The sequence below is a fragment of the Syngnathoides biaculeatus genome, chromosome 14, assembly GCF_019802595.1.
Source record: "Syngnathoides biaculeatus isolate LvHL_M chromosome 14, ASM1980259v1, whole genome shotgun sequence".
Taxonomy (NCBI): Eukaryota; Metazoa; Chordata; class Actinopteri; order Syngnathiformes; family Syngnathidae; genus Syngnathoides; species Syngnathoides biaculeatus.
Window position 1 is genome coordinate 12,048,864 of NC_084653.1, and position 14,509 is coordinate 12,063,372.

Consider the following 14,509-nt stretch of genomic DNA (forward strand, 5'->3'; position numbering starts at 1 on the left):
GCCTCATTTTTCCCCCATTTACTTTCATCTCAGCGCTCACGCACAATCACTCCTGGCACACATTTGTGCATTCATTTGACACACAATTGGATTATTGTGTTCTTTAACAAATAAAAATAATTGCTCATGCACTATTTAGGAATAAAATACTTGATGTTCTTTTCTTATTGCTGTATTTTCCACACTATAAGGAGCACCTAAAAGCCTTTAATTTTCTCAAAAAGTCGATGGTGCGCCTTATATATGGATCAATAAAGTCTTTAGTGCAACTCGATCTAATGGAGGCATACGTAACCCCAGCCTCTACTGTAGCGTCTATTCGATGAGCCTTATAATGTGATGCGGCTCATAATCTGGTGCGCATTGTATATGAAAAAGTCTTAAAATAGGCCAGTCATTGAAGGTGCGCCTTATAATACGGTGCGCCTTATAATACAGTGCGCCTTATAGTGTGAAGTAACATACAGGTGGATGGATAGTTCTACTGTTAATCAAGAATCTTCATCTAATTTTGCTAACATGGCTCCTCCTCACCTGCCCAGAAGAGATATATGTTAAGCAGGTAAAGTGGTATCCGTGTCATTTTAGAGCATTTTTACAATATACAGTGTCAGCATTCATACATACAAAAATTCATTTCCATCCTCTTAGAGAGGTTTCTTGGATTTTCCCCCCCACATTAGGGCTTAAAAAATGTGTGTAGAGACAATGGAAGCAGTTGAAGTCCTTTTAGCAATGCATCCCAGTAATATGCACAAAAACAACAACACTTTCACACATTACCTTCTTTTTGCTGTGTCATTACAGGTGTCTGAGTTTCTTTTGTATAAGACACAGTCTCACGTGGAGGGAAGTCCACCTGTGTGACTTTGGCCATTCCCAGTTTCGAAGTCCCCCGCCTAAAAGCAGAAAACCATTCAAACACTACACAAGTCAGAACAACGGAAAACAATATCACTCCCTCACCAGAGAAATGTCAGATGGAATAGCAAGCTCTCATTAGTTTTACAGCCAATGTTAAAATTAACATACCCCTAGTGCATACACAACTTGTAGATTAATTGAGTCATGACAAGTATCATGCCATTGATTGAGAGAAGGGAAAATGACCAGGAAAGGAGAGAAGAGAGTGTCCAGTACCCCAGCTGAGAATCAGAGTGAAGCTGAAGAGTGGACGGGTCAGAGTCCCAGTGCAGAGTCCTGGTTAGTGTCACATCAGCAAGGCAGCATTAGTGAAAGACACAAGCCAGCACAAACCAGGAGAGGAAACACAGTTAGCATCATGGTGCAACATGCACATTTACAAGGCAGTATTATGGGCACACTGGAGAAGAAAAAAAATATATTGGGGAAAAAAAAAGAAAAATAAGTAAAATTGAAATTTATGACTATTAAGTCAATGCCCAAGAATGAATTGATAATATTCAAAATTATGTCATAAAAACTAACTGAATTGAGCAAAACGTAAACAGTTGGTGGTGTCCTGTCATATAGTTATAAGATAAAGTTATATATTTACTGTTACTTCAGTATTTCTGGTTAAATTACGGAACTTCAGCCTATGTAGTTCTCTCCCAGTAAAATACAAAGTTTACATAATCAAATCAAGCAACACTTTAATACTGATGATCATGATGTTGAAAACTATTTTATTGTTTGCCAAACTAAAGTGTAACTTCGCGAGATCTCAAGTATTTGATCATAATATTAATTTTATGTTCCCCTCCCAAATAAACATTTTTTTTTACCAAATAGTTTAACTTAAAAATAGAACTGCAACATTGTTTTACTTTATTTTCAGCACCCCACTTTTATTCTGTTCATACTATTTTGTACAGATGAGCTCCTTGGTCAGAAATCAGTTAAATGTAAATGTCAACTTTTAATACTGTAACACTCGCAAAAACTTTAAATCTGGAAACAGAAGTTTAGGATTTCTTTCATCTGTGTTTTTGTTGTTTAATAAAAGTAATGTGCACTACAAAGAAAAACGGAGACAAGTGGAGGATACTGGTTGATTTCATCACTCTTGTGTTGCAAGAAAGTGCATCATTCAGAATATGAGAAGCTAAACATAGTAGAAAACTTCCTGTGGTCATGTTGGCAAGTAAATGTTTTCTTGAGCAAACACCATAGAAGAAGCATTTTGGGTTACGGGGTTGCAACTCTGAACATTTTCATCTTGCTTGAAAATTCAATTACACTTCCTCACTGATTGACAAAGTGAGTTGTGAATGTGCCCACACACACGAGCATCTCCAACCCCCCCCCCAAAAAAAAAAAAGCACACACAGTATCCACACAAGAAACTCTTCACGTGTGTATGACACAAAGTGTTAATGTGCACCCACGATTGTGCCACCAAAGGCTTGGAGAGATGTTTAGAAAGGCAAGTGGAGCCCCGAGCCTCAGGGAGAAAACATGACCTCCATGTGTGTAGGAAATGGCCGTCGTGGTGAGGGAAATGAGTCAATGCGATGAATGGGGGTGCGGGAGGGAGACAGCTCCCTAGGCCTGATAGGACACTGGGGGAAGCTTGAATTTCAGCTCAGGGATGGAGATCTAATTAGGGGTTAAGAAGTCCCCCAGGCACCAAAACACCCTGCTGTTTTATTGATAATTCAAGATCACACTAAATCAACAACACATAAATCAAATAAACAAGCACTCAGCTGAAGTAAACTTGTCATTTATCACTGTAATTCATCGCACTGCTCCCACTAGTGTATCATTCTGTACTGTCAGAAGAAAATTAACTTTGAGTTGGTGATCGCGTGTGCATGTTTGTACCTCGGCCCAACAGCTCCATCCGAGTCCTGGCTCCCTGTCTCACTGTCTGCTGATTTGGCAGTTGGAGACGTAGGAGGAGGACCTACAGAGAGAAACAAATTGGAAAAACACATTTTGATGAAAAGATTACGACTGGACACTAAAGCACAGTGAAAATAGTCTTCCCAATGCCAACTTTGTTTTCAAACACTGCCCAGATCTTGGACATCTTGACCGTATCGAATGACAGTTTAAGTCGGATATATCTCAAATAAATGCAATCACAGTGAAATGAATAGTAAAACAAGAATCCAATTTGTGTTATATAGCTATAATATGCTAAGGTTGTCTGTCGCATGGCTCAAATCTTTTTAATGGCTCTCTTCTGCCACCTGCTGTTCACACAGTGACAGTTTTACCTATGGTTGACAGCAACATTCATCCATCCATCCATAGCGAAGCTGTTTATCCTCGCAAGGGTCACAGGAGTGCTGGAGCCTTTGCCAGGTAACTTCAGGCGAAAGGCGGACTAAACCCTGAACTGGGTGCCAGTAGCAAGTCACTTAGACACCATCATAGAGTTTAGGCAATTATAACCATTTTAGGGAAGCATAAATTATTTTGCTATTTATGATCGGGTTCTATCCCCATCCCTTGCAAATAGCAGGGCTCCACTGTATAATGCACTTTACTTTTCTCAGTGAACACATTATGGATTTTTTTCTGGGCCATGTTATTTTTGTAGTTGATGATGTAACTTTAGAATTACGTCTTACAGTAGTTTCCATCCCAATTGTACAGTTGCAGCAGAATGAGCAGAACAGAAGTGAGGGAATTCAGATTTTATGAAAAATGAACTAAAGATCAAAATTCACCACAAGGGGGGCAACAAGTGGTTGCAAAACTGGTTACTATCTTCTTAACTCGATGCCATTGCTGTGGACTAATCAAGTAAAGTTCATTCTGTATGCTAGCCTTGCACGCATGACCTTCACTTTGGTTGTTGCTGTTAATAATTTTGAATGTACAAGTGCATAGGGTTCCTGATTTCACATTCCTTTCCTACAAAAAAAAGTTGAACATATGCATAATATTTGATCATTTTGGTCACTAAAATGCTTGTGATATGACATATTCAGTGCATTTCTTCTCTACACGTAAACCCTGTAATCAATCACAAGCAATTAATTGACAGGTGCTATACAGGAATGAAATCAGAGTATCAACTATAGATATGTTTCAGATATTTATAGAAAATATGCCACCTACCAACAGGAACATCTGAAGCTATTCCAAAGCTTTGTAGCAGGGCATCAGCTTCACACCGCTTCTTCTCCAAGTCAGACTCTTCATGGTGAATGGCGGTATCTTTCAGTTGTTCTGCCTGTTTTATAATGAGAGGAAATTGAGATGTCACCAATTACCAAGTCATGGTAATATATTATGGAAAATACAAATAGTGCTAGTAGTTTTTAAGTGACCCATTCCAAACTTCGGCAATTTTACAGTTAGCTAGTTTCTCTGCTCATGTCTCATGCTAGAACTTTTTGGAGTAATATGTCCAAGGATTTGGGCAAGCGCAATTAAATTGTAGTCTGCACGTGGAAGGGTCAACATCTCCTGCCCTGGAGCAGTTGACAACGTCATGTGAATGTACGTCCTGCTGCGGTGCAACGGTGTACAGCCCGCAAGCGAAATGTAAAATGATCAATTCTGGTGCAGCGTAACTGTGACAACAGAAAGGGCCTCTACTAGGAGAGGTGGTGGATTTCACCGTTTCAGCAAAAGATTTTACCAGAAATGGACATGGAGAAAATGGAGGGGGAAAATTCAAATGTCTCACTGTCTAAGCTCAGGGACATAAAACAAATGATGTAACGTGACAAGGGAATGAAGCCACACCTATGGATGAAGAGCTCCAACATGACCAATATATGAAATTTAGTAATTTAGCATTTTTAACAATAGAAATGTTATCTTAAAATAAACTATACTATTAGTACACGTTTCACCTACACCACAGTTCTTCCTCATTATATGAAAAGCCAGGGCTTCCTATTTTCACTGTCAACTAGTGTGAAAAGGCACCAGGTTACTTGCTGTTCAATTGCTCAGACATCAGCAGAAAGGAAATAAAACAAAAAGGACATTCTTGCTGTGCCTCAATGCTGTCATCCCTGCACTGTCCTGCATCCTCTACCACAGTGAATACCATGAAAATCAAGTTCAGTGGAAAAAGGATTAACACCACAAAAACTCGAAGGACTTGTTGCGAGTCATGTAAAAAAAAAAAAAAAAAAAAAAATCACTACTTTGGTAACATTGAGTAGTCCTCACTTTGTCATACTACCATCGCTCTTCCCCCAGTCCAGGCGGTAACAAAGCCGTAATCAGTAAGACAGAATTTGTAAGACAGGACAGCCCCCAAAATGAGAACATGAGTTCTCATTTGTTGTCCTTTGTTATTTTTTGGGGGGCATTTTTTTTATTCGACAATGTCAGACTTTTTATTAATATTGCTGTTTTACATTGTGGAAAACATAATCTCCCTGGATACAATTTTTATGATCACATGCGTGTGCAAGAGGATAACCCAAGAGGTGGTTTGTCTTTTCTCTCATTAACCTCATCTTGGCTTGAACAAAGATGCACTTTTGAAAACTTTGACAAGGTTTTATAACAGTCTCCATTTACAGGTTGCAAGCTTGCATGATAACGTTAATAAAATGAGGAAAATGTTGTAATGACAGTTCACATCAAAATAAGATGATAAAGGCACAGAATGTCAACACTGTAAAGACCACTACTTGTAGGTGCTCTTGAGTGACTGGTCCAATGACTGAGCCTGACTAATCTATTGTGTGTGTTTCTTTTGGCTTGTCCCTTTCGGGGGTCGCCACAGCGTATCATCTCAGATGAACGCATATATATGTTTGGCACAATTTTTACGCCGGATGTCCTTCCTGTGACGGCACAAAATGGAATTCAGGTTAACAGATACCTCCTTCCTCTTGCGTTCCTCCTCTTTCCTTTTCTTTTCTTCTCTGATTTGGGCCAAGCGTTGCTTCTTCCTTTCCAGCTCTGCTTTCAGTTCACTTTTGTCAGACATTGTGCTGCAGTGATATAGGAGGGAAAATGTGTATTTCATTAATAACATAATAGAAATGTGACCCAATACAAAAAAAAAAATAGTAGCTGTACAACTACACTGTGGGAACATTAATTGCAAATTTTCCAATTAGCCGCCATCATCGCGGAATTTTCTTTTAAAAAAAAAAGGTGGAAAGAGCACTTCAAATGCCGCTAAAAACCATCATAAATTCAGAAACAAGCAGTTCCTTCCTGCACACTACCGTTCTCATGAATAACAGTCAATTTGGACAATTTCAGTGTAACGGGAAGTAATGGAGTTTGAAAAGTCACCATAATTTTGACATTTGTGGAGAACCCCTTGAAATTATGGCCTGTAAGTTTTTTGCAGATATTTTTAACTGAAATTTGATACACAATTACAGAACGGTTCATAGAATAGCAGACCAAAAAAAAAGAGTCACGATATGTTGAGAAATAATGAAGTTATACTGTTTTACTCTAATTTGAAGGGATTTGTGGACCAGATTTTCTTTGAAGTCACACACACAAAACTCAATTTGTCCAGGAGGAATCATGTCACATTGCTCAGATTAAACGAACAATAATGGTGTTTGAGTTGAAAGCAATGACTTTGCATTCAGATTTTAGATCATATACATAGATACAGTTTGGATGGATTAATTTAACACTTTGTTTCATTGGTGTTTTTGTACTTTGTGGTGGTGTGGAACAGAGATTTTGGTTACTTAAAAACAAGAAAAAAAAATGTGAGAAGCATTACTTCGTAGTACTGGATGGCAAGGATAAATACAGTCCCCTCCAAAAGTATTGGAGTGGCAAGGTTAATTCTTAGATTTTTGTTGCCTAGTGAAATCTTTGGGTTTTAGATCAAAAGATGAATATGAAATTAACGTTCAGAATTTTAGCTTTTACATCATAATATTTACATCTAGATGTGTTAAACAACTCAGGACAAAGCACCTTTTGTTTGAACCTTCCCACTTTTCAAGAGAGGAAAATGATTGGAACATGTGACTGTTGGGTGTTTCTAGTTGCTCAAGTGTTGCCTTTTGATTGATTTTAGATTGATTGCTTAAACATTAGATTTCATTCATTTGTAAAAACTGCATTTGCTTTTAAGATCACAGTGGTTTCTATGGTTGAAAAGCAAACCATTTTGAAGCTGAGAGAAGAGGGAAAAACAATCAGAGCAATTGCACAGACATCGAATAGGTCAGCAAAGGGTATCAACAGCAGTTGACAGAAACATTGAATGCTGTGAAGAAACATACTAAGACAGCCGTCAGTGACATAACTGCCAACCTCCACAGGACACAGCTGAAGGTATCACAGTCCATTGTTTGAAAAGAACTTGAGAAAAGAAATATAAATGAGAGATACAAACCACTCGGCATCAAAAAGAATTGGAAGGCTAGATTGGATTTTTCAAAGTACAGAGATGAGCCACAAAGGTTTTAAAACCAAGTTTTATGGACTGATGAGAGCAAGATTTGGAAAAGTCTTCCAAATGAAGAATGCAAAAGTCTGAAGTCAACAGGCTGCAGGCTTGATGCAGTCATCACAAGTAAGGGCTATGCCCCTAAATATTACATTTCACTTTAAGTTAATTTGATAATGTCTGTGCCAATACTTTTGTTCATTTGAAAAGTGTGTGGCTTCAAATAAAAGGTTCTCTGTCCTAAGTTAACACAATTAGATTTACATACCATGAAATAAAAGCTGGAACCCTGAACTTGTGTTTCATACTCATCTTTTGATTTGAAATCCAAACGTCTTTAGGATACACCAAAAACAAAGGCAATGATTTTGTTGTTACAATACTTTTGGGGGAGACTGTATATTGTTCAGTTTCCTCCTCGGAACAATTTCTTGAAAGCTTTTTGATTATTGCATCGCATTGTGCAACTTTCTTTCTTTCGGCTTGTCCCGTTTGGGGTCGGTGTCAATTAAACATGAAATACTACTCCTGTCCCCGCTTGAGAACGCAATGATTAAAGCCCCACCCTGTTACAATGGTAAACTTCAATCTGGACCCGGAAAAACAAAAGACCGCTGTTTTTCACTTGATGCGCGTATACTCAATGAACAGAACGTTTGATTAATTGTTCAAATCACCTCTTCGCTTTGTTTTTACCACTTTCTGTTAGCCTTCATGCCACGATTGGCTAGATTGCTTCCATTTACCACGTGCTAAAAAAACACAAGGCAGTAGCATATAAAGCTATAATGTTTGAATAAAATAATCTTACACAATCGAACCATTATTGGAGTTAGACAAAGCGTTATACCACTGAACTAACCTATTAGCATTTAGCTACAAAAGCTAGTCCAGAACCAAGGGGGGGCTGTCATGCGCTTGCAACTCTCATGGCGACGGCGGAATAAAGCCTCAAAGCATACTAAAACTATGAGAAAAAATCGAAATACAACGAGTGTGTGCTAGGACAACTCCAATGGAAATGTCAGTTAGCATACAAACCTTTGAGTTAGTTAATGGTCGGAAAATCTATAGCAAAAAGTCAAAACAAACCAGCTTTCAGGCAAGTACGGCTCTGGCTAAGGGACAAAATAGGCATTTGGCGTTTTGTGCGGAAGTCATTGCGATAGGATGTATTCAGTTGTTGAGAAAATATACATCACCTGCTCAAAATATCACTTTATTTTTACCCCATTAAATAATTAGCAAATCAATTATACCTATCGGTTGGCTTCGATCATATCTAGGCAAATTTTAATAATCAAGGGCCACAAAAAGCTGGGCCAGGTCAGCCAGGTGAATTTTAAAATTATTCAAATCTGCATTTAATTTAAAAAACAATTGTAATAATGAAATTCTCATTTTCAAAGTTTTAAGTTACTCAATTAAATTCACCTGTATTTTTAAAATGTTTTATATACAGATAATAGTGTTTTCGTTTTATTGGTAACTATGAAGCAAATAGGCGATGTTGGGGGAAATAACAAAATACATTTTAATTAACCAATTTTAGCGAAAAACGCAGGACCCCTTCATTTTCCGTACCACTTACCACAGAGCCGTGGGCAGGCTGGAGACTATTCCAGCTGATACCAGCCAATCGCAGGACACAGAAAGAAAAACAAAAGTCCTGTTTCACTCACATTCACACCTATGGAAAATTTCTGCATTTTCAATTAATCTGCCATGTATGTTTTGGGGAAGGGGAGGAAACCAGAGCACCCAGAGAAAACACACACAAAACATCCAACCTCCACACAGGCAAATCCTCCAAACTGTAAGGCAGAAGCGGCAACAAGCCACTCACTGTCCCATCATACTTAAAGACCCATCCAACCATTTTCTTAACCGCCTATCCTCACAGGGGTCACAGGAGTGCTGGAGCCTTTCCCAGCTGTCACCAGGAGGGAGGCAGGGTACACCTTGAACTGGTTGCCAGACAATCGCAGGGCACGTGGAGAGAGACAACAGTCACACTCTCAATCACACCCAAGGGGGAATTTAGAGTGTCCAATTAAGTCATGTTTTTGGGATGTGGGAGGAAACCGGAGTATCCAGAGAAAACCCACACAGGCACAGGACAAAATGCAAACTTCACACACTCAGGGTCGTGATTGAATCCGGGTTCTCAGAACTGTGAGGCCAACACTTTACAGCTGCACCACCGTGCCGCCTATTAAAAGACCGTATAAAGTTAATTCAGAGATTTGTTTCTAAATACTGTACATCATTACTGTACACATTTAAAGATATTTGCTCCAAATGTCCAAAGTACTTAAAAATATGTAGCAATATAGTGTTGTTTTTTTTTTTTTTAACCACTTCTGATTTTTAGGGCATGACTCAAACAAATCAGCAGAAGTCACCCTTTCACAACAAAAGATGTGGACCGTGATTTTACATTACTGTGGCTGCATAAGAGCACCTCACTGTCAAAAGCCACATGACGACATGGTGAGATATATCCCAAGCAGCGGGGGCATTATCTGGATATATTAGCAGGACTCAAACATGTAGAGATGTTAGTAAGAAAGTAGCGAGATGGATTAACAATTTTTCCACAGGACAGTTTCACAGATTCAGCAGACAGATCCATAGCGTTTGAGAGCAGAGACAATGGCTTGGTCTTTGACAATTTTGAAGCCTTGTTTTATATGCTTGTGGATTTTAAGAAAAAAAAATCTAATTTGCTACAGTTGTGAAAAACGCTTCTCAAATTTTTGACACATTTAGTTACACTTTACCCGGGCACTATGGTTGACCAGAGTGGGGAATACGCGGAAAATGCTTTGCCCACCACTTGTATATGCTCAGTATATACTACTACTTACACTCAATACCAAACTACTGAGAGACTCACATTAAAATCTGCATTTTTTTTCGTTTTAAATTATATAAAATAGCATCAGAACATTTCAAACATACAACAATAGAAGCATCAGGGGATGTTTAGTAAAATTTGTCATGATTAACGATACATGTGAATCCAGTTCATGTGAAACAAAGGAGGCTGTTTACATACAATAAGGACGTAGCGAAACATATTCAGAATTCACTATAAGTAATAAAAATATAAAACAAACATTAAATATGAAAAAAATACAGCATAATTGACTGGCGGAAAAGAAGTATACAGTACATTCATTCTACATCACAGACACCTCCAACTCTGAGTTATTTGTATTGAAATTCAGTTGACCTGATCATCATATTTATTACTTCTCTTGCGGACTTCCCCAAAGTCTTCACCTTCTGCTGCATCTGACAGTTGAGACAGCGCTGGACCCACTTTTGTGCCATCCTCACCGCCTCCATCGGAATTCAAACTATGCAAGGTCTGGTCATTGGGCCGTTTCCAAGACTGCCGAGTGGCAATCCAAAGGATTAGCGCTCCATAAACTACCAGAAGGAGTCCTAGAATGTTCACAAATACTGCCTCTGGGGGCAAATCCTTATACTTTGGGTTGTTCCTAGGAGGAAATACAATGAAGTTACATTCAGTGCTTCAACAAACCTTCTATAATAAGTAAACTTAGTTAAAATGATTTCATGTACTTACAGGCTAAAAATTAGTTTCTCGGTGATGCCCATGAGTGCCACTGCTATAACTGAGCTAAAGAGGATCAGGCCACTGTAGACATGGATGGGCATAAAGGCCATTTTCCAGGATACAGGCATGAATGGGACCAAATACAGCCCAACCCCTAAAACAAGCTGCATAAAAACACATCTACTTTAAAATTATACCAAAAAAAGTTTCACAAATGCATAATTTAAACCATCTTTGTCGACCACATAATTAATTAATGTTAGAGATCTTCAAATTTTACAAATCATAACCAGATATACAAATTGACTGCCTACGCATCTGCCTCGAATGAGCCAAAAACAAGAGTGATATATGAACTTTCATGTAGCTAAACTATGTACTGCTAGGTATATCACACCAAATTCCATAAAAAAAGAAAGAAATGAAAGAGAAGGCATTTACCTGAAGGCAGTATTGTATTACAGCTGCCAGGCCCACCCAGCTGTGCAGACTGTACATGTTTGGGATTTTGGCAGCATTGTGAAAGTCAAAAACTGCCACTGTAGCCACAACGGCAAAGATGAAAGCCACCAGGTTCAAGCTTGCATGGATTAACTTCATGGTAAGTTTGCTGCACCTCCAGCTCCATGGTAGTCTGTAGACGATGATGGCTGCAAGAGAGAAAGGGGGTCTTTCAAATGAGGCGTTACATAACTACAATCCCTGAAACACGTCACTTTAGAAGAAAATGGTGCAGTTATATCCAACATTAAGCGCAGCTGCACTTTTTAATGGCATTCGAAGAATGAGATGGAAAAGCTCAGTAAAGAAATTTTGATGATGGATAGTCTTGGAACTCTTTCTAAAGTTTTGCCATACAGACAGTAATAACCACAATGACAAAGTATCCCCTGATGAATTCAAGTTTGTTACCCGGGAATTTTATTTTTTTGTTTTTGAATTACGATTTCAATAGTTTAAAGCTTGCGTGCACTGCTTCTACAAATAACATGACTGTGAACTGAGAGGAGTACATTTCCAAAAGCACAATCAGTGTTGCCACATTGCTGGCTTTTCGGACCCCTCGAGCAAATATTTTTCAAAAAGTAATTAAGGACTTTAATTACTGCTAAGAAACGCCCAACTTGCTACTGCTTTCACATTTTGTGTATAACAAGAAAGAAGGTTGGAGGCAGTAACTTGTGCTAAACATTTGGAAAGACATAGATGTTATCTAATGCTCATGTACATACTGCAAAAGCTCTTATTTATTGAAATGTAGGAAACCTTTAACCTGTGGTATGTGCTTCCAAGCTACAAATATTTTCTGGAAGGAGTGCTGCATGACTCTGCAACAACAGACGTATAGTATGGACCATCTGAGCAAACCAGTTTGACGGTTGACTTTATGATGTTAAAATCTCCGTAATGAACATGTTAAATGTTAAATCGATCGAAATCATGTTTATGTAATGCATAGATCAGACTAATAGATTTCTGCCCTGATAGTGGCCCGATTAACTAATGGGGCGATTTCCCAGATTGGCACCAGCATAGTTTGGCGGGAACGACAAAATGTTGGTAGTATGACACAATTCATGACCAATGACTTGGCCCAACAATAGCCCTACGACGCCAATAAGAAAAGTCTATCAGGTTTACAGCTCGGAAAAAGGATGGATGGCTGTTCAGTGTAATGTGACGTATCAGCGACAACTCTCCGGCAGCCCACCTCGACCAATAGGATTGCATATTGTGATTGGTGCTTCGTTTACATTTATTCACGCACACAAATCAATGTGTACCGAAGCGCTCTAACATGATTCGACAGAACACGGGCTTCTTTACATACAACGATAAGTGCTAGAACTAGGTTGCCAGGGTACATAACATTGTGTTGAGTGTTTGCAAACGGTATTGTATTAAAAGTATGTGAACATACATCAAGCTCTTCTTGAATGGACAGCTCAATTCTGAGAAACTACACTTCTCCTCATTCAATACAATACACATTGACAAGATACATTGTTGTAATCATCGCTATGGTAATGGGTAGATCTGGTTGCATTGACCGGTAGCAAGTTTTCTGGTTCCGCCTCTCTGACAGTGTTTCACACAGCAGTTTCCTTGTTTTTGTTCTTCCCCTAACCCAACACAATATAACACACATTGTCATGAATTCATTGTTGTGATCATCGATATGGTAACGGGTGGATCTAGTTGCATTTATTAGTGACAGGTTTTTTGGTTCCGCCTCTCTGACAGTGTTTCATTTAATAGGACGAAGCCCAGCGATCGCAAAAGACGGGATACGGTGCTATCTGAATAAATGCACTGTCTGCCTGAGATACGACAAGATTTTATGGCAGGAGTCTGAATAGTGCAATCGTGAAAAAAAATTGTCTTGTAGTCTGATCCAGGCATAAAACACACATCTTGACAATTTTTTTCCCCAAGAAGCAACACATGTTTTCACATGATAATGTAAAAATATTTATATAACATTTTATTTCCGAGGCGGACGGTGGATCAGCTGGTAAAGTTTTGGCCTCAAAGTTTTGAGGTCCCGGATTCAATCCCAGACCCGCCTGTTTTTCCATGTTCTCCCTGTGCCTGTGTGGGTTTTCTCTGGGCACTCCAGTTTCCTTCCACATCCCAAAAACATGCAACATTGTACAGTCTAAATTGCCCTTAGGTGTGATTGTGAATGTGGCTGTTTGTCTCTATGTGCCCTGCGATTGGCTGGAAACCAGTTCAGGGTGCACCCTACTCGTTGACAGCTGGGATGGACTCCAGCACTCCCTGCGAGCCTTGTGAGGATAATGGATAGATTTTATTTCTGAGCAGGTTGATGTATGCTGAAGCAAATGAAAGAATGAATAAATAAACAAATCAAGAAATCAAAGAAAATCCTTCAAAAAGTCTGTTTGGTATAAGTCGCCCAACACAGCCACGCCTCCTTCTACGCACTGTCTGAAAATATGGCTTGTGTAACGTTACTGAACTCAAAACTTGTTGCGTTCCTTTTGACGAGGAAATAATAAATGAAAACTACAACTCACCCAGACCCTGCAGCACGATAAATCCGGAGATGTTTAACACCGGATGCCAGTTGAATTCGGCCAGTCCACCGTTCCAGGCCAGACCCCCTTGATAGTAAAGAACCCATCTTAGCACGAATATTATCGAGATAATGCCCACGACTACGGCGCAGGACAAAATGACCAGAAATGGCTTGTAGTACTCCATGGTCGCCTCGTCCTCTGTCAGTGGCTGACTGACCAAGACGATGAAGAATTCCAGACTTGAGTCTCGTGACGCGCTGTTCTGCAACTTCTTCGGAGGCGGAGCTTTTTGTAACTACTGCTTACAAAACTCACAATTATTTACTTCTTGTATCTTACCCTGTGTCGTGGAAGTCCGACATGTATGTATCTTCTCCAAACTACAAACTACAGGGTGTCCCACAAGTCTCCTTACATCAGAGACATAATACATTGCATATATATATTTTTTATATTTCGAATAAACCAAACAATGTATTTGTATAAAGAGCAACATAGTAAAATAATCCTGATGTCCGGTATAGCAAGTAGTCATATGCTTCCAAGCGCATTTAA

The 14,509-nt window shown here is 39.0% G+C and overlaps 2 protein-coding genes across 5 annotated transcripts in view; both read right to left on the reverse strand.

Annotated features, from left to right (window-relative positions):
- The window catches only part of LOC133511939 (dynein, cytoplasmic 1, intermediate chain 2a-like), a 28,265-nt gene extending 19,140 nt beyond the window's left edge, over window positions 1–9,125 (reverse strand). The window contains exons 1-6 of one of the 4 annotated variants that reach the window (XM_061841057.1): window positions 8,913–9,125; window positions 5,771–5,882; window positions 4,039–4,153; window positions 2,791–2,872; window positions 1,141–1,200; window positions 784–899 (exon numbers count right to left, since the gene is read on the reverse strand). In XM_061841057.1, the coding sequence (XP_061697041.1) occupies window positions 784–899; window positions 1,141–1,200; window positions 2,791–2,872; window positions 4,039–4,153; window positions 5,771–5,878 (481 nt within the window). In that variant the 5' untranslated portion in view covers window positions 5,879–5,882; window positions 8,913–9,125. Of the gene's footprint in view, window positions 1–783; window positions 900–1,140; window positions 1,201–2,790; window positions 2,873–4,038; window positions 4,154–5,770; window positions 5,883–8,183; window positions 8,343–8,362; window positions 8,508–8,912 lie in introns of those variants that run through there. The other 3 variants (XM_061841055.1, XM_061841056.1, XM_061841058.1) reach the window with 3 other exon arrangements.
- A 1,167-nt stretch (window positions 9,126–10,292) lies between these two features.
- Window positions 10,293–14,251, reverse strand: LOC133512189 (plasma membrane ascorbate-dependent reductase CYBRD1). Its single transcript, XM_061841561.1, has 4 exons — window positions 13,952–14,251; window positions 11,352–11,560; window positions 10,920–11,074; window positions 10,293–10,830 (listed from the first exon to the last, which is right to left on the reverse strand). The coding sequence occupies exons 1-4, from the start codon at window positions 14,136–14,138 to the stop codon at window positions 10,551–10,553; spliced, it is 831 nt and encodes a 276-aa protein (XP_061697545.1). The 5' UTR covers window positions 14,139–14,251; the 3' UTR covers window positions 10,293–10,550.
- Window positions 14,252–14,509: the final 258 nt, after the last annotated feature.